This window comes from Dysidea avara, chromosome 5 (assembly GCF_963678975.1).
Source record: "Dysidea avara chromosome 5, odDysAvar1.4, whole genome shotgun sequence".
Classification (NCBI taxonomy): domain Eukaryota; kingdom Metazoa; phylum Porifera; class Demospongiae; order Dictyoceratida; family Dysideidae; genus Dysidea; species Dysidea avara.
Window position 1 is genome coordinate 20581195 of NC_089276.1, and position 19216 is coordinate 20600410.

Below are 19216 nucleotides of genomic sequence, written 5' to 3' on the forward strand. Positions count from 1 at the left end.
TTGATTTTTCAAAAAGTCAAATCCCCACCATTTCCACCACTACGCCCGGGAGGAGGGAGATGGGGGATAACATTGATAGGTGCATAAACAAACGTCACAAAAATTCAGTAATTACCAACAACGCGATCTGATTAGTGTTATCTGTTTTCGGTAACAGGCTACAAATTTTGTATGCTAGAGTGACCAGACCCTTCCTCTTTATGCGAAGGGGCGGCCGCGCCAGACTACTTAGCTGCATGCATGTAGCTACTCAGCTGCTTTGGTAGAACTGTGACAAGATTTTGATGTTGATAGTGCTACGGATGTGTTACGCCTACGAGTTTGTCTTTGGGCCCACCATGCACGATCCTGTATATTGTAGCTACGTAATTGTATACGTAATACAATAATGTCATTATAGTGTGCGTAATCCATGCAATAACGTAATGGTACGTAATACACCACTTTTAATTAAGTTAGTGCGGTTGACCACGAGCAGGTTACATGTTGGTCTAAAGGTCTAAAGTATAAACAATATAATTATTGTGACGATAATATGAAAACGAAGAGGACTTCGAGGGAAGACGTGGAATCACCTGACCATGCAACGGTAGAAGCGATTGAACTGGAGGCAATAACGGAGTCGAGATTGTCATGTCATTCAATCAGAGATCTCAGATCAACTCAACTTCGAGATCTTGCTACAGGTTGCGTCGATGTCCGCGGAGATCCCAAAACCGCATATCAAATGGCCATCTTGATATGTTTGATATTACTGATAATAACTTTATTACAAATACCAACAATATTATATTATGTGAACTCTCCGTCAATTTCTGATATTTCATCATTCAGTGGAGATTTTGATGTGGATCTTGATACCTGCTCAGTAAGTGGCCTCATATATGCATGACTAATGCTGTACATAACTACGTGTGACTTGTTAGCTAGCTATAGCTAAAAATTATTTTGTGTGGGTGAAAAAGACACCACTTCCTCTCACCTACACAGTTTCCTTTTTCACCCACACCAGATGTATAGTGTCTGGTTGTCTAGTACAAACAGGAAATTTGTTTTGTGGTACAGATCAATGTTGTTACATAATGGGCATAGTTATACAATGTAGGATCTTCAATGCTTGCTCATCAGAATTGTGGGATATTACGGAACTTTTAACTGTAATGTTGTAATTGTGTGTAATGTTGTAATTGTGTATATTGTATTTTATGGTTTTGTCTTGCCAGGGATCCAGCTACCTGTGTTTCAGGTATGTAGTTGTGTACCCATGAGTCTAGGTCCCCCTTACCTTACCTTGTAGCTATTCCTGTATTATTGTCATTATCATGACGTTTACTACTAACTAAAAGTATAGTGTGCTTCACTGTAAGCTATACAGGTTTGTCTTGCAACTTACAAATTTGCTCGTTATCCCACTTGTTACGTCCACTTTTGTAGAATAGTACCATATGCATGTGTAGGGTCTGCAAACCAAAAAATCAACTTTTACAAATCGACACCCCTACCATTGTGGGATGTTCATGGTAGTATCCCATTGCTAGATCCACCATGAACAAAACTATCAGATTTTTAGACATTACTATTAACCAATGTTTACACAGTTGTGTTTATGTGTAAAATTTATTCTATTGTTAGTTGACACAGATTTGGCACTTTTGGGTAGGACAAGGCCATGTGGAATGGTAATGGAACTATGTAAGTTCCAGATCACTACCAATCCCTCACTACCAATCCCTCTATTTAGGTTGTTTTGGGTGGGTAATAAATCTCATATACTCCACCTTGTTTTCTTATATACTCCATGCCTTCAGACACAATATAACATATGCTCAAAATCTAGGTTTATCCAATTAGTATGCATATTTCACGTTCAGTGACGTAACAAGGACACTTATTTTGTCACGTGAGCATGCATAGTTGCCATGGCGCTAGTATTATTGCAAGAAAACCAGCCGCTTTTGCCGAGCCTACAGCAGAAACAGTCGTGGATGAGGTAAGTTATCTGAGTGTAATGTAAAAATAGAGTCTAAAGCAGTTATACAGGTATAATGTGGAGTCTATGAAATTTATAAACTCTCTGGCACCCTCACTTTGCTCATGCACTACAGCTTTGCTCATGAACTACAGCTTCGCTCATGCACTACAGCTTCGGGCCTTCGGGTTATAATTTTCATAGACTCCACATTGTTCCCATATAACTATTGTTAATTTTAGTTTGAAGAAACAGCAGCAGCAAGGGAACCACTAACAGTAGACTCCATTAATAGCCCGGGCCTCTATTCAGGACCAGAAATTTGTTTCCAAATGTGCTGGAAACTGTCCAGCTTATAATTGAGACAAATGTTAATTCGAATGCAACTTGAGGAAATACAGTACACTGCAAAATTCAAAAGTATTTGTCCTACCTCCTAGATTTGGTGCGCTTTTATGTGTATTACATGTAAATTTAGCATATTTTATAAAGGTTCAGCTCAACAAATTTGGCCATTATAGTAGTGCTGAGCAGTATGCCAGTATTGTAGTATATATAGTATGCTTTTTAAACTGGTACAATGATATTCAAATTATGACCACCCTGGTACACAAGATATGGCAGGCCATGGCCGGCTACTACATATTAAGTAAACTTGTTCATCCAATTCAGACTGAACAAGTGAATAACATGTATGTAGAAAGGTAAGGTTGTAAAGTGTGGTTGTTTGTAGGGAGGTTCATGGTTGCTTTATTTATTTATAGAAATATGTTGCTTCCAGGCATGTAGCTTGTGGTGCATGGCAAAAGCCTTATCATATCAAAACATGCTATTGGGAGTCAATGTAAAATACATGTATTTTATACTAAGTACTGTCCGTATAGCCAGAAGTTTGGTGTGAAGAAAGTTTAGCAAATTTGGTGAGTGAGCGTTGTTTCAACAAACTAAAATCCGGGGATGACGTTATTAGATTTTGTCTAGCAGGCTTAATGGTGCATGAAGAGATTTGTCCAATAAACTTTACAGTGACCAGCAATGAAGGTCTGACAGCAACATGTGCTGCAGCCTTTTAGGTTGTAACAAATTCTCCAAACCTTTTTCTTGCCAAAATCCTATCACGGTAAATTTGCCAAAGTTTCCTCCTGCCAAACTTTCTTGCTATGCAGTACAAAAGCAATAATTAACACCCATAATCTCTACAGCACACTATACAATAACATATTAAAGCCTTTGCTTTGCTCTATACAATTCCATCTGGGTTATACTCTAACATTACCATAGTGACATTTATTTACTATTGATTAAACATAATATGCACTCCATGCAATTTCCTATTGGAGAAATTTGTGGGAAACCCTCAAAAAAGCAAGGTGTTACCCTTAACAGAATTCACTAAACTTGGCATCATTCTATATAAGAACACTTGCTGATTAAGAATCCACCCGAAGTAAGTGCTCAACTGATTATTACATTGTGAAACATACAGGTTTTCCCACTGTGTTATTACACCTGACCACTATAGTTACTACATACATGAAAAATGTACTATATACCGCTATATTGTGATATTTTCCATTTACCGGATGATACCGCTCTATAGTAAAATATTCTAGCTTACAGTAGTTTATTTTTGAGGTTGTGATGCTTGTATTGAAGCCTCCCAAGTTGAGCAAAATTTATTCTATCAAATCACAGCACATAAAGCCTCTGGCGCATAAAAAGGCAAAGCTAAGGAGCACATAAACTCTTTATAGAGTAATTGCGTAGGTCATTATATTAAACAGCATTTTTTAAGAGCAACAAAATTAACACAGCATATACAAGTTGTACAAACAAATTTCCATGTGTATTGTAGTGCTTTATCATGCCTTTGCATACCTGTATTATTAGTGGACATGTCTGTTAGGTACTAAATACATTAGTATCCCATATAGTACAAAGCACCGTTGTGTACGTGTTACGTAATCCTCTTCATTTCAATTTGTTGGCAGACACAAGTGCTGCATTAAAATCTATAAAAAGTAAACATTTGCAAACTGGAAATGTGCATGTTGTCTTCTTAACAAAATAGGCATTTAAAAAAAAATCTATGTAGGGGATAATTCAAAATCAATACACCATATTGCCTGAAGTAGCTATGGCCTTGAATTATGACTGGTTTCTATAAATTCCTTGTTTCTTTGTTTCAATAAATGTTTTGCTTCAGTAAGGTAGATTGCATCATTACCACAATGAATGTCAGGTTCAAGTATTCATAGTTTTAATAGACATCACTGAAGCCTTCATTGTGACAACAGAAGCCATAACTTTGGATGGTGAAACGCCTAAGGCAGTACTGTATATGATTGCAGTGATTTCTGTGGAAATCAGTATAATTATACGATTTCAGAGTCACTGAACCTAAAATTAACTACATGAAGTCATAAATTTAACCAGAAAACTTTGTAACTTTTCAGGAAACATTTGCACTACTGTATGATCTGTTTGTATTCAATGAGCTTTCATTTTCTCTACAAAAGCTTCCATTACTCAGGCCAACTGCCATAACATTTAGTAGCACTGTACATGAAGCTCTTTGCCGTTTATATGAAAAATCAAGAACAGTCAAGTAACTTGAAATACAGTATATTTGAAGTAATTTCTTTTACATACATGTAAGATCAATGAATAATTTACTTAATGAACTAGTATAACTTGAATCAGTAAAACAACTTTAAAATTTGATAAATTATTATCTTTAATGATTTAGTTTTGTTTTGTACATGAGCAGGACTCACAGGCTTGTGCCTTTTTTCCCTCTGTATTACCTGAAAATACTATGTATTTTCTGTACTATGTGTTTGTAGCATTATCATGTGCATATGTAAAATGTAAGTAACATCCAATTAACTATTATTCCTGTGTAGTATTTGTATCACAATAAAGGAACATGATGAACTGTGAATGGATCTTACAGTAATTGCTAGATTTCAACATTTGTAATTGCTTGTTTCAGCTAGCTTGGACTAAAAATAGACAAATACAGTAGTCACCTAGCATTGAATTGCTATAATTGTAATGTATCCATTCTAATCTATAGGTCAATGCAAATGTACTCTCACTAGTGGCTAATGTTGGACTCAATGACTTGTGTCCGGACATTCCATTTCTGACCACACAAGATAATTCAATTCAACAACTATGTCTACAAAGACCATTACAATTAGCACAGTCAGTACTTGCTGTTAGTACAACACTACAAAATGATCAATGTAGTTCGTCTGTTCTGCCATTCTTCTGTAATGCATCAGATTCACTGTGTGGTGAAGGTGATTCTGTAGACTTGAGTGCAGAGTGTGAACATATCCGTGACAATGATTGTGTTCTTGAGTGGAGACTGCTGGAAAACTTCATCAACATATCTATTCCAGACTGTCAGAGCTTTACTGAAGATGGTAACTTGACTTTCTCAAGAGCTCCTCAGCTCACTTGTCCAGACCAGTTTGATCTGTTTTGTGATACTTTTTGTCTACCAGTGTGTTCAGAGTTCTCACTGCTATCTCATGATTATGAGGCTGTTGGAAAAATTTTACAAATTTTGTTTCAAGGTGTTGGTATAGTTGGAGGATTGATTACATTAATAACTTGTATTCTGAATAGGAAGACAATGTAAGTGACACACTATTATTATGTAGTTGGAAAAAGCAAATTAAAAAGGTGTTGTATTGATTTTATGTAAAATTTCAGATCTTTTAATACCCTGCTGTTATTTTAAAGATTTTAAGCCACTGTACTTCATAAAAGCCACAAAAATTAATTATAAAATTTTAGTCTAAGTTTATGTTTATTAGTGTTAGGGAGAACATTTCAGGAACAAATTTTTGGTGTAAATTTCCCACATGCATTTTGTTAGCATGTAGCGCTAGCGGATGGCTCAAAAGTTTAAACAACACAAAATAATTCAAGTAACTGCACTAAATTTTACAAGCACACATCTGTTTATATAGTACTACAGGGAGAAAGTTCTAGACCTACTAAAAATAGCTAAAAAACTAAAACTCTAAATAAGTACAACCATGAATAAAATTAGACACCAAAGATATCATAGTTTAAGTTAATTGTCTGTCCAGAGTGCATATTTCTCAACACTCCTTCTCACTCACAGGCAGACATTTCAATAACTCCAGTCATTTTCCTTAAGTATTTTAACTTGTCCTTAGACAGTCCTTTAGTCATCATATCAGCTAACATCTCATTTGTTGGACAATAGCTCAGTTTGATAGTGCTGTCTACCACTTTTTCACGAACATAGTGATACTTGATATCAATGTGCTTGGTCTTACTGTGGTATTGTGGTGACTCTGCTATTCGTATGGCTGCTTGATTGTCTTCATGAATAACAGTTGGCTTAGTTTGTTCATTGTGGAGATCTTTGAATAGTTCTCTTAGCCAAGTGATTTCCTGTGTTGCATAAGCTAGCGCAACATACTCAGCTTCAGCTGTAGACAGAGCAACACAAGTTTGCTTCTTGCTCTTCCAGCTTACTGGTGCTCCACTCACCATAAACAGGTAGCCTGAGGTAGATTTTCGATCATTTGCATCACCAGCCCAATCAGCATCTGAGTATCCAATTATTGTATCGTCATTTTCATCATTATTTGAATACATTAGTCCATAATTGATTGTGCCCTTCAGATACCTCAGAATACGCTTAACTGCCACCCAATGTTCTTTGGTTGGCTTGGAGCAGAATCTGGCAACATTACTGACAGCAAATGTGATGTCTGGTCTGGTCCATCCTGAAAGATACAGCAACATGCCCACAGCAGATTGATACAAAGTAGTGTCAAACAGTTCTGAATCTTCAGTAGCTTTCAACAGCTTTGTTCCTGTGGCCACTGGAGTAGCAGCAGGTTTACAGTTTTGTAGTCCAAATTTCTCCAAGACATTCTGAACATAGGATGGTTGACCAATCCAAATCTTGCCAGCTTCAAAATTTTGCTTCACATTTACTCCAAGAAAATAGTGGAGTTCTCCCATGTCTTTCACTCGAAAATGTTTTCCAAGATCAGCTTTGACTTTTGCAATTGTTTGCTGTGATTTTCCAGCCAGAACAATGTCGTCAACATAAACTGCTAAGAAAAGCAAACTGTTGGTTGTGGAAACATAAATACAGGGATCATTGGAACTCTGTTTGAAACCAAATTCTTTCAGCTGTGCATCAAGTGCTTGGTTCCAACACCGAGGAGATTGTTTGAGTCCGTAAATACTTTTCTTCAGTCGACAAACTAGATTTTCTTGACCTTGTGCCACAAAACCCTCAGGTTGCTTCATATATACTCCCTCTTGTAGGTCACCATGGAGGAATGCAGTGGTGATATCCATCTGGTGCAATCTCAAATTATTCATGGTGGCAAGAGCAATTACAGAGCGAACAGATTCAGATCTTACTACTGGGCTAAAAGTTTCATCATAGTCGAGCCCTTCTAGTTGAGAATACCCCTGAGCAACTAGACGAGCCTTGCATCTCTCAATAGAGCCATCAGCATTTGTCTTCACTTTAAACACCCATTTGCTTCCCACTGCCTTTCGATCTTCTGGTAATTCTACAAGTTCCCATACATTGTTGTCATGAAGAGACCCAATTTCATTTTCCATGGCATCAAGCCACTTCTGGTTTGTTTGTGCCTCACTAACTGATTTGGGCTCCTTGAAATCTGTCACATTGCATCGTTGTCCATAGAATTCAGTCTGTTTTCTTTCACGCTCAGGACGTCTCAGCAGTGGAGGTTCAGATGAAGTGGTAGTATCTGTTGGCTCGTCTGAGTACTCTAGACACACATATATCTTTGGCTCATGTTGAATTGAATCTTCAAGACCACATTTCTGTTCATTGAAAATAACATCTCGACTAAACATTACCTTTTTCTTAAGTGGATCATACAACCTGTAACCTTTAGTAGTAGTGCCATAACCCATCAGAACACACTTCCTAGATTTTGAATCTAGTTTCTTTCTCTCATCTTTAGGAACATGTACAAAAGCTTGGCACCCAAAAATTCTCAAGTGATCAACTTTGGGTTTTTCCCCAGTCCAGGCCTCATATGGGGTCATCCCTTTTACTACTTTGGTAGGGCTTCGGTTACGCAGATAAGCTGCAGTTGAGAGAGCTTCACCCCAGAATTTGTGTGGTAAGTTGGCACAAGACAGCATTGACCTAACAGTCTCAACAAGGGTTCTGTTCATACGTTCAGCCACACCATTTTGTTCTGGGTTTTTCGGTATTGTAAGCTCATGTTTTACTCCTTCTGCTCGTAGGTGTGCTTCAAACTCAGTGGAGGTAAATTCTCCTCCATTGTCTGTGCGTATAGCTTTCAGCTTTTGACCAGTGAATCTCTCTGCCATTACTTGCCATTCACTCAAAGACTTGGTCTTTTCGCTGTAGACAATATACCCATACATATCGTGTCTTATCATCAATAAATGTCAGAAAATATTCTGCACCACCTAGTGATTTCTCATTCATTTTCCCACACACATCACTGTGAACAAGCTCTAATAACTGATCTGCCCTTCTACTACTGGGGGTAAACTTGTTTCGGTGCTGTTTTCCTTGAGGACAGGCTTCACAAAAGGTAAGGTCTTGAGACAAATTAAAATCAAAGCCATCAACAAGATTTTTGTTTGCTAACTTTTGAAGGCTACTCATACCAAGGTGACCATAACGTTTGTGCCACAAATCTTCTTTTGTTTCAGGTTGTTTAGCAACATTGACTCTTTCATGGTTAGGTTTGTGGTCAAGTTGGTAAAGACTTCCTACTTTGGCAGCCTTGGCAACAATCTTGTGGTTTCTGTCTAGTATATAGTAAGCTGACTTTGTAAACTTTACCACTTTGCCTGTCTGAGAGGCTTTGGTCACACTGATTAAATTATATGCAAGTTTTGGCACATAGAGAACATCATGTAATGTACAAGACTTTGACTCACCATTTGGTAATGTCACTTCTAAAACCACTTTCCCTCTTCCAGTAGCTGTGAGAGAATGTCCATCTCCCAAAACCACATCTATTGGTTCTTTTATTTGATAGAGGGCTGTAAAACTCTTTTTATCATGACACATGTGACATGTAGCTCCTGAGTCAACAATCCAGGCACATTTCTCATTTTGGCTTAATGCTGACAATGCATGGCTTGCAATCAATCCAGAACTTTCACTGTCTGAACTTTTGGCATGTACAGATACTGGAGCTGCTTTGTGAGTCTTTTTCTTTTCATCTTTCTCCTTCTGACGCTCCTTCTCTACTTTAATTAGGTCACGGCAGTACTTTCTGATGTGCCCCAGTCGCCCACAATGGTTACATCTCATTGGTCTTTTTCTAAAATGTTTCTGTGACACGAATGCACCATCTGCAGTTGGAGGTTTATCCTTTGACTTTCTCTCTTGGCGCAGAATACGTTCTGTAACAACTTCAAACTTTGGCACACCTTCATTTGCTTCGAGTGCAGTTACCAAAACATTGTAAGACTCTGGCAGGCTTGCAAGGAGGTACACAACACAATCCTCCTCTGAAACAGTTTCTCCAGCAACAGAAAGTGAGTCAAATAGTTCAGTCATAACTTTTATATGTGACTGTGCTGATTCTCCATCCTTCAATTGAAGGGAGTGAAGTTTGCGGCGTAGGTCAAGTCTTGTTGCCCAAGTTTTCTTCTCAAATTGTCCTGCTAACTTTCCCCAAACAACAACAGGATCAGTTGGATCGCTTATGAGATACAGGAGCGAAGTATCCACAGACAGAACAGAGCTCTATCTCTTCTTGCAGCAAATTTTGATTGTTCTGCAGCATTGCCAGTAGGTGCAACTTCTTCTCCAGTTACTATTTTCCACAAGCCTTCTTTCATCAGAGCCATCTTACACTGTATCTTCCAGGTGGGATAGTTGGTGCCATTTAATGGAACAACAGCAGTAGCAATCTTAGACTCAGCCATAGTAACGAAGTAGGTAAAACAGTTCAAATAATACCAGGAAATGTCTCTCTACTTCAAACTAATACTCAACTAGGACTGGGCCCATAACCTGTTAGCATGTAGCGCTAGCGGATGGCTCAAAAGTTTAAACAACACAAAATAATTCAAGTAACTGCACTAAATTTTACAAGCACACATCTGTTTATATAGTACTACAGGGAGAAAGTTCTAGACCTACTAAAAATAGCTAAAAAACTAAAACTCTAAATAAGTACAACCATGAATAAAATTAGACACCAAAGATATCATAGTTTAAGTTAATTGTCTGTCCAGAGTGCATATTTCTAGCTACATCAATAACTGTCTGTTTGATTTTTGTGTAATTTTTGATAGCATTTTTCACAAAGTTAAGCCCATTACAAGACCACAACCACCCTTCTAAGTTTGTTACATTCTTGACTAGCCCCCTGAACATTTCAGAATACTAAAGCCCTTTAGAGCATTGTGGATAAGTAATGGTACATGTTAGATAGTCTGTCCTATGTATTTGGTGTGGTGCATCTTGGTATATATGTTTGTCATGTGTATTGTATTCATATGGCATCTCACCTTGCTGTATGTGTGTAGCTATTACCTTCTTACTCTGTAGGTTTCGTTTCCCTCAGATCTACATTGTCTACAATACCATTGATGATATTATAATTTGTAAGTTTAGTATTGTCTTACACATTATTTAGTAAAGTGGTTCACAATGTAGAGACACTATTTATGCACAGATTGTGAATTAGAGTGTATGATTACATCTCATGTGAATCAAGACACTATGTAGTATTAAATAGGTGACAATGTGACATCATGGTTGGGTGCTTGTTATTGTCGAGACCAGGCAAACTGATGTAGAGATTTTACTTTACTTTTTTGGCTGATGCATGGGTTTAACACATTATCCAAAGGCCTATACCACTAAAAGACAGTTCTGCTGCAGTTCTCTCAATATTAAAATGGTTACCTTTCACACCCCAAGTTTACAAAATTAATATATTTATGACACACTCAATGTGTTTGGTAGCTATTTTGATTTATATTCATAGTGCTTAAGGGTGAGAGATTGTGTGCTTGTAGGCTGCCAAATATCACCATAAACTGTGAGTACATAATAGTTTTTTTACACTTGACCAACACAGTTACAATGTATCTGGTAGTCTTATCTGATTAAACTGCACATATGTAGTGTTTACCATAACTAATTAATTTGTTTTTATATAGTGATATTGCTCATACTCCCATTATCAATTGGCTCCTCAAAGTTTCTCTGCTCCGATCACAATTTGCTCGAGGCACTGCAGTCTCCAACAAGATACTGTTTAACACAAGGTGAGTACAACTGGTTTCTATAAGTGAAGGTGGTGGCAGAAGTTGTTGATGTGAATAGGGGGTTGACTAATTCATTATTATGTATGGAATCTATGGGAGCTACAGTCCCACAGAAGCTGTAAAATGTACCAGAATATAAGCATTTCAACTATATTTTTATGTTCTAAGGAACTTTGATTGCTTCATTTGAATATTTGAATGTATTATTTTAAGAAAGTGTCAGTCTTTTTTCTGTAAATTTTATCCAATATAATTATGTCATTTCTGCCAGATGATGGCAAACTATAAATCTCACTTAGTGGCCATTTTTCCATCTCATTATAGTGGCCAATGCTATTAAGTCTCAAAAATAAACAAGGTGTGCTTTAATAAGACTGCATGCTTTAGTCTCATGGGTTTACTCAAGAGTAAATAGTAGCGCCTGAGAATAGCATCTTAATAGCCAAAGACTGAGCTTGAATTCGCCAAATTTTATTTCGCCAAATGTAATTTAGCTGGCTATTTGCCAAAGTTTATCCCCACCAAAATTTGCCTCTATACGGTATTAATGACGTTAATTGTACTTATGTACATGCATTACTTTTATGACACAGAACAGTTTTACTGCAAAGTCTATCCAAACTAGACCCTAACTGGTTGTGCCAGCATAATTTAAAGCTTAATAGGTAATCAAAAGCATCAAGCACAACACCAGCATAATAGCAAAAGTTTTAAAAATCTAATTAAAACGTGCAATGCATGTGCCAGAAAAAGCAAATAATGAACACAATTCTTATTGTTATAGCATTAAAGATCTCACCCTACAAAAAGACCTGTTTCAAATGCATGAATACAGTGCTCCCTCAATTATCCAACTCCCTTGGGACCAAGGTATGTTAGATAATCAAACGTTCGTATAATTGAAGCCGATTCATATATTCAAATACTCAAATAGAACATACATCTTAGACAGAACATCCTAATAGAGCAATCGTTTCTACTGTTCGGATAACCAAGTGTTTGAATAATAGAGGTTTGAATAATCAAGGGAGTGCTGTATTACTCAAAACACTAGGTGAACTGTTTCTTGGCTGGCTACACACACTTTGCAGAACTAAGATTGAGATACTCTAATACAGCAGTCAGGAAAACTGATCATATTTTAAAAAAACAGTCAGTTCTGGGTCATAATCTTGATTTTGAAAGCATAATAATGTGAGCATAATAGGCTGAGAACTGTTCAAAAGCATAGTGGGTAAAAATTTGAGTGTAATAGGCCAGGCCAGGGCTGACTCCAAACATTGATGTTACATGTGTTACATACATAATGGTATAGGACTGGTGTTATATAGTTGTTCACTGTTGTGGGTGTTGTCAATTTATAGGATTCATTGTACAAACGGGATTTCTCTACTTCTTGGGTTTCTGGCTATTTCATTTAGGACACTTGCTTTTTGCATTGGCATTTCCACTAAAGGCCAAGATGTTTATGGAGAATCATGCTACAAAATGTCATGCTATAGAAGTGACAATTGTACTAGTATTGGGATCTCTTCCTGGTGCTATTATTGCTGGTACTTCAGGCTACCAGATTGACAGATTTCCACCAGATTTGTGTCTTCCTATTGACTCTAATGTTTTCTTTTATACATTCACATTGCCAATTGCAATTGGAGCTACAATTGGTTTGAGTATGTTACTTACAACGTTTTGGATTTTACGTCGAGTAAGTGTACAGTACTTTTTTGGTATGTCCTGTAGTCACACTGTATGCAGATACTAATTCCACATACATATGTATTCAATGTTAGCTACAGTAAAACAACGCTTGTCAAGACAGTGTACTAGTAATAGTGATACTCTAATAGAGCAGTCACATCCTATTAGAACAATCAGCAATAGGCCATGTCACTGCATGTGTGAAGCAATAAATTTTAATAAAATTGATGCATAAAGTCTTACAAAGCTATGTTGTGCTGTTGAAAAGGAAGAAAAAGATAGATATAGGCTTGGGCCAATTATGCCGGCATAATTGCGAGCATAATAGGTTAGCAATGCCAGCATAGCTATTTTCAAGAATTTTAATTAAAATCTGCTATGTGTGTGCCAAAGATGTAACAAAATATGGACACATTACTGCATTCATATGAAAATGTGTAATGTTAACTGTTTCTGCTGATTATTCACACTTCGCAGAAAATGATCAAGATACTCTAATAGAGCAGTCACTTACTCTAATACAGCAGTCAGGAAATATTGATAAATTGAGCTAATAATATCCACGCAAAAACAGCCAAGCTGCTGTATAAAAGGGTGTGGCCTTCAAAACGCCTGGGTGAAAAAAGTTGTGAAATCAAAGGTGGTGGCCATGAAATGGCTGCAATGATGTGGATAATAATAAATTTAACGCATTGATTATCATCAACATCATTGCAGCTATTTCATTGTCACCACTTTTCAACTTGTTTCACCCAGGCTTTTTGAAGGCCATACCCTTTTATATAGCTTGGCTGTTTTTGCGTGGATTTCACTTAGTTTTAATATATGCCCAAAGCCAACCATAAACTGGCTTTGTCATTAGTGCTGTGAACCTGCAGAGTTTACTAAAACCGGTTATTGGAAGGTGAATAATTGGATATTGACCAGTTATTGTCTGATTGTAAATTAGCAGACATTATGGCACTAAACATGCCTTTTGGAAGCCTTAGGGTGGTACCAAAATGACCATCAACATCCTGCCTTACAATAACAGCTATTACAAGCACATATTTACACAGGTTATCTTGTGATGTTTAACACTTGTCAGCAGGGGTAATTTATGGTTTACCAAGTGGGTGGGCAAAACTGGTTAAAAGGCTTCTTAGCCAATAATTGGCTTGACCTAGACAATACCGGTTAATAATTGGTTTTTCCATACCGGTTCACAACACAATTTGTCATGCATAACTATCATGGTATTGAAGCATACTATTGAACAATTCTAGTGATAATAATTATATTGTATTCAATTTTACAGATGAATGCAGCTAGATCACAAGAAGAATACTCATGCAATCCAAAAGATATTCTTGTGTTGCTTAAAAGTTTCTGGACTGGTTTTTCAACTCCAGAGACCAAACTGTTTGTTCTATTCTGGTACTACATATTAGTTATATTCGTCCTTTTAGCACATTTCACTGATATACTACTATCAGCGAACTCTACAGTTGAGCAACTACAAAATTACTTCACTTGTTCCATTGCTGGGTACAGACCTGAATGTGATGTTCACCAAGATGAATTAGAAGATGTATACCGTGCAAGCTATTTCCTAGACTTAGCTGCTCTAATGTTATTGTGCTCCATTACTTTGAGCAATCTGACTTACGTCCTACAGTACTATGACATCAAAAGGTTTCTACGGAGATTTTTTACTTAACATTAATATGTACATACTTATCTAACATGTTTATATTTTCTTATAGCTACCTCAATATTTTAATAAACATGAATTTTATTATTATCCTAGAAATAGTTGCTACCAATATTCTTATGTGTAAATGCTCTTAATGTGTAATATTGAAGACTATTAATAGTACAACTGTATTACCACTGCTGGTTGGGAATACTTACTGAGTCACACAGCAAAAATAGTGTTCCAATACTACCTATACGAACTTCGTCTTTAGTCAGTATTGAACAACTAGTTACCACTGCTGATTGGGAATACTTACCAGGTCATGATCAGCTGATCACATTAAAGTGATGAATGGTTTGGTTTTAGAAATGAGCAATTTCTTATGGTAGTTTTTTTCTTCCAGAAGTTTAATTTAGTTTCATTTCTAGTTACACTTATACTATTGCAGATTTATAATCATTTATTAAAAATGTAGTAGTGGCATAGAATCCCTCAAATATAGGCACTATGTTGGAGAATAATTATGTAAAGAGGTGCCCTGGTGTACTAATGTCATTATGTTAGGACAATGAGTATAGATAGTCTTTGTAAAAAGTTTGGCAACTATATATTCAGGGATGTCTTGAAAGAGGTTTTTCACTTATATCACTAATTAGCTAACACAGTATTCTTACAACCCTAATTTTTCATATAAAAAGTTGATACCTAATTTATGAAAATAGCTAATACCATAGCACATACTATAAGCTATTTGCATTTCTTATATTTAGCAATCTTCATGTTTACATGGTATTTTCCCCATCATTACCAATAATTTGGAAGACATATACTGTATTAACAGTAATCTAACTACTAGCCTTCATTGAATATAGCAACATGTTCTCCTAGTGGGAGAAGAAATTATCTTGTAGATAGTTCAGCTACAAACAAATCACCCTGTAGAGAGATCAGCTAGAAGAAGTTACCTTGTAGAGAGTTCAGCTACAAATTTAAAGAAACCATCATGTGGAGAGTTCAGCTGCAAACAAATCACCTGTAGAGAGTTCAGCTACACAGAAACCACCATGTAGGGAGTTCAGCTAGAAGAAGTTACCTTGTAGAGAGTTCAGCTACAAAGAAACCATCATGAAGAGAGTTCAGCTGCAAACAAATCTCCCTGTAGAGAGTTCAGTTAGAAGAAGTTACCTTGTAGAGAGTTCAGCTACAGTAAAAAGAAACCACCATGTAGAGAGTTCAGCTGCAAAGAAATCACCCTGTATATAGAAAATTCTGCCACAAACAAATTGCCTGTAGAAAGATCAGTTAGAAGAAGTTATCTTGTAGAGAGTTCAGCTACAAAGAAACCACCATGTAGAGGGTTCAGCTAGAAGAAATTACCTTGTAGAGAGTTCAGCTACAAAGAAACCATCATCTAGATAGTTCAGCTGCAAACAAATCACCTGTAGAGAGTTCAGCTACAAACAAATCTCCCTGTAGAGAGATCAGTTAGAAGAAGTTACCTTGTAGAGAGTTCAGCTACAAAGAAACCATTCTGTAAAGAGCTCAGCAGTAAAAAAATCACCTGTACAGAATCCAGCTACAAATAAATCACCCTGTAGAGAGAACAGCTAGAAGAAGTTACCCTGAAGAGTGTTCAGTTACAAAGAAACCACCATGGACAGTTCTGTAATAAATATATGTATTATATATCTAATCCAAAACAGCCAAGCTGACTGAAGCTGAAGCTGTAAAAAAAGTGTGCGGCCCTCAAAAAGGCTATGGGGAAAAAAGATGTGAAATCCAAGGTGGCGGCCAAGAAATGCCTGTGATGGTAGGTTAATGGTAAAAATTTTAATAACAACAATTCAGGTGAACTTTGGTGCCGCTTGGTCAATTGGCACAAAATTCACCTGAATTGTCGTTATTAAAATTTTTACCATTAGCCTACCATCACAGCCATTTCTTGGCCGCCACCTTGGATTTCACATCTTTTTTCACCATAGCCTTTTTGAGGGCCGCACACTTTTTTTACAGCTTGGCTGTTTTGGATTAGATTTCACTTCTTTTTGTATTTGTATACCCCAAAGCCGGCCTATGGCCTGCTTTGGGACTTTTTAAACCTATCTTTTTTTCTTTACCACAGGAAGAAGAAACGATGAAGCAGATGTACCTTAAATATTTCTGATTTTATCAGTAAATGTACAAATTATATATATAATACATATATTTATTACAGAACTGTCCATGGTAGTTTCTTTGTAACTGAACACTCTTCAAGGTAACTTCTTCTAGCTGTTCTCTCTACAGGGTGATTTATTTGTAGCTGGATTCTGTTCAGGTGATTTTTTTTGCTGCTGAGCTCTTTACAGAATGGTTTCTTTGTAGCTGAACTCTCTAAAAGGTAAGTTCTTCTAACTGATCTCTCTACAGGGAGATTTGTTTGTAGCTGAACTCTCTACAGGTGATTTGTTTGCAGCCGAACTATCTAGATGATGGTTTCTTTGTAGCTGAACTCTCTACAAGGTATTTTCTTCTATCTGAACTCTCTACATGGTGGTTTCTTTGTAGCTGAACTCTCTACAAGATAACTTCTTCTAACTGATCTTTCTACAGGGCAATTTGTTTGTGGCAGAAGTTTCTACAGGGTGATTTGTTTGCAGCTGAACTCTCTACATGGTGGTTTCTTTTTACTGTAGCTGAACTCTCTACAAGGTAATTTCTTCTAGCTGATCTCTCTACAGGGTGATTTGTTTGTAGCTGAAATCTCTTCATGATGGTTTCTTTGTAGCTGAACTCTCTACAAGGTAACTTCTTCTAACTGAACTCTCTACAGGGAGATTTGTTTGCAGCTGAACTCTCTTCATGATGGTTTCTTTGTAGCTGAACTCTCTACAAGGTAACTTCTTCTAGCTGAACTCCCTACATGGTGGTTTCTTTGTAGCTGAACTCTATACAAGGTGACTTCTTCTAGCTGATCTTTCTACAGGGTGATTTGTTTGTATCTGATTTTTCTACAGGGTGATTTGTTTGCAGCTGAACTCTCTATATGGTGGTTTCTTTGTAGCTGAACTCTCTACAAGGTAACTTCTTCTAGCTGATCTCTCTACAGGGTGATTTGTTTGTAGCTGAACTCTCTTCATGATGGCTTCTTTGTAGCTGAACTCTCTACAAGGTAACTTCTTCTAGCTGAACTCCCTACATGGTGGTTTCTTTGTAGCTGAACTCTCTATAGGTGATTTGTTTGCAGCTGAACTCTCCACATGATGGTTTCTTTAAATTTGGAGCTGAACTCTCTACAAGGTAACTTCTTCTAGCTGATCTCTCTACAGAGTGATTTGCTTGTAGCTGAACTATCTACAAGATAATTTCTTCTAGCTGATCTCTCTACAGGGTGATTTGTTTGTAGCTGAATTCTGTACAGGTGATTTGTTTGCAGCTGAGCTCTTTACAGAATGTTTTCTTTGTAGCTGAACTCTCTACAAGGTAAATTCTTCTAACTAAACTCTCTACAGGGAGATTTGTTTGCAGCAAAACTCTCTTCATGATGGTTTCTTTGTAGCTGAACTCTCTACAAGGTAACTTCTTCTAGCTGAACTCCCTACATTGTGGTTTCTTTGCAGCTGAACTCTCTTCAAGGTGACTTCTTCTAGCTGATCTTTCTACTGGGTGATTTGTTTGTAGCTGAACTCTGTACAGGTGATTTGTTTGCAGCTGAGCTCTTTACAGAATGGTTTCTTTGTAGCTGAACTCTCTACAAGGTAACTTCTTCTAACTAAACTCTCTACAGGGAGATTTGTTTGCAGCTGAACTCTCTACAAGGTAACTTCTTCTAGCTGAACTCTCTACATGATGGTTTCTTTGTAGCTGAACTCTCTATTAGGTACCTTCTTCTGGCTGATCTGACTACAGGGTGACTTGTTTGTAACTGAATTCCCTACAGAATAATTTGCAATGTAATATAATTGAGTAAATTATAAATGCAGCTGAATGCTTTATTAGGGTGACTGTTCTATTAGAGTATCTCGATCTTGCATTTGCTACACGTAGTTGCCTTTCAAATCATAACTCAGTGGTTTGTTATCCAATTCTTCTGTACTACTGGAAGAACTTTCTATGATGATTATTCCAGCTACATACTGATTTTCAGCTCATTGCTCTAAGCGGTTTGCATGGTAGACACGAAAACTAATAGTTTTTTATTCATAAAAATCGATTGCATAATTTTGACACAGGTTGGGTTTTGTGTCATATCTCCGTGGTCTTTATCCCGATTCTTTTCAAACCACAAAAAGGCACTCCTACGATGGTTGCTCCATCTACATATCAATTTTCAACTGATTCCTCAAAGGAGTTTACCCTGTAGGCGTGACAGACCTTCGACCTTATTTTACGCAAATAATTGGTCATAACTCCGTGAATGTTCATCGGATTCCTACCAAAGTTGGTACACAGATCCGCCTTCATGAGCCCTTTAAGTGTGCCAAATTTCCGCCCGATCCGAGCACGCATTCGTGTTTTATGGCGGATTTTGCGAAGTGTACGAAATGAAGAAGTAGAAGAAGAAAAAAACAAAG

General features: G+C 37.0%; 1 protein-coding gene and 2 long non-coding RNA genes across 3 annotated transcripts in view; 1 reads left to right on the top strand and 2 right to left on the bottom strand.

Moving 5' to 3' along the window:
* Positions 1-474: 474 nt before the first annotated feature.
* On the top strand, positions 475-14777 carry LOC136255763 (uncharacterized). The gene is made up of 6 exons (XM_066048646.1): positions 475-868; positions 5049-5617; positions 10563-10618; positions 11180-11287; positions 12652-12992; positions 14283-14777. The coding sequence occupies exons 1-6, from the start codon at positions 536-538 to the stop codon at positions 14682-14684; spliced, it is 1809 nt and encodes a 602-aa protein (XP_065904718.1). The 5' UTR covers positions 475-535; the 3' UTR covers positions 14685-14777.
* LOC136255764 (uncharacterized) overlaps positions 3739-19216 on the bottom strand; it is a 29324-nt gene continuing 13846 nt past the window's right edge. The window contains exon 3 of the long non-coding RNA XR_010701099.1: positions 3739-3981. This is a non-coding gene — a long non-coding RNA (uncharacterized lncRNA). The remainder of the gene's footprint in view (positions 3982-19216) is intronic.
* Positions 5115-11459, bottom strand: LOC136255765 (uncharacterized). Its single transcript, XR_010701100.1, has 2 exons — positions 10523-11459; positions 5115-5523 (listed from the first exon to the last, which is right to left on the bottom strand). It is a non-coding gene; the product is annotated as an uncharacterized lncRNA (long non-coding RNA).

Bases quoted from the DNA above. Each gene is read 5' to 3' on its own strand.
- LOC136255763 (XM_066048646.1), top strand. From the start codon at position 536: ATGAAAACGAAGAGGACTTCGAGGGAAGACGTGGAATCACCTGACCAT. The intron at 11,288-12,651 runs GTGAGTACAACT...GTCAATTTATAG, and splicing joins AAGATACTGTTTAACACAAG to GATTCATTGTACAAACGGGA. The intron at 12,993-14,282 runs GTAAGTGTACAG...TCAATTTTACAG, and splicing joins CGTTTTGGATTTTACGTCGA to ATGAATGCAGCTAGATCACA.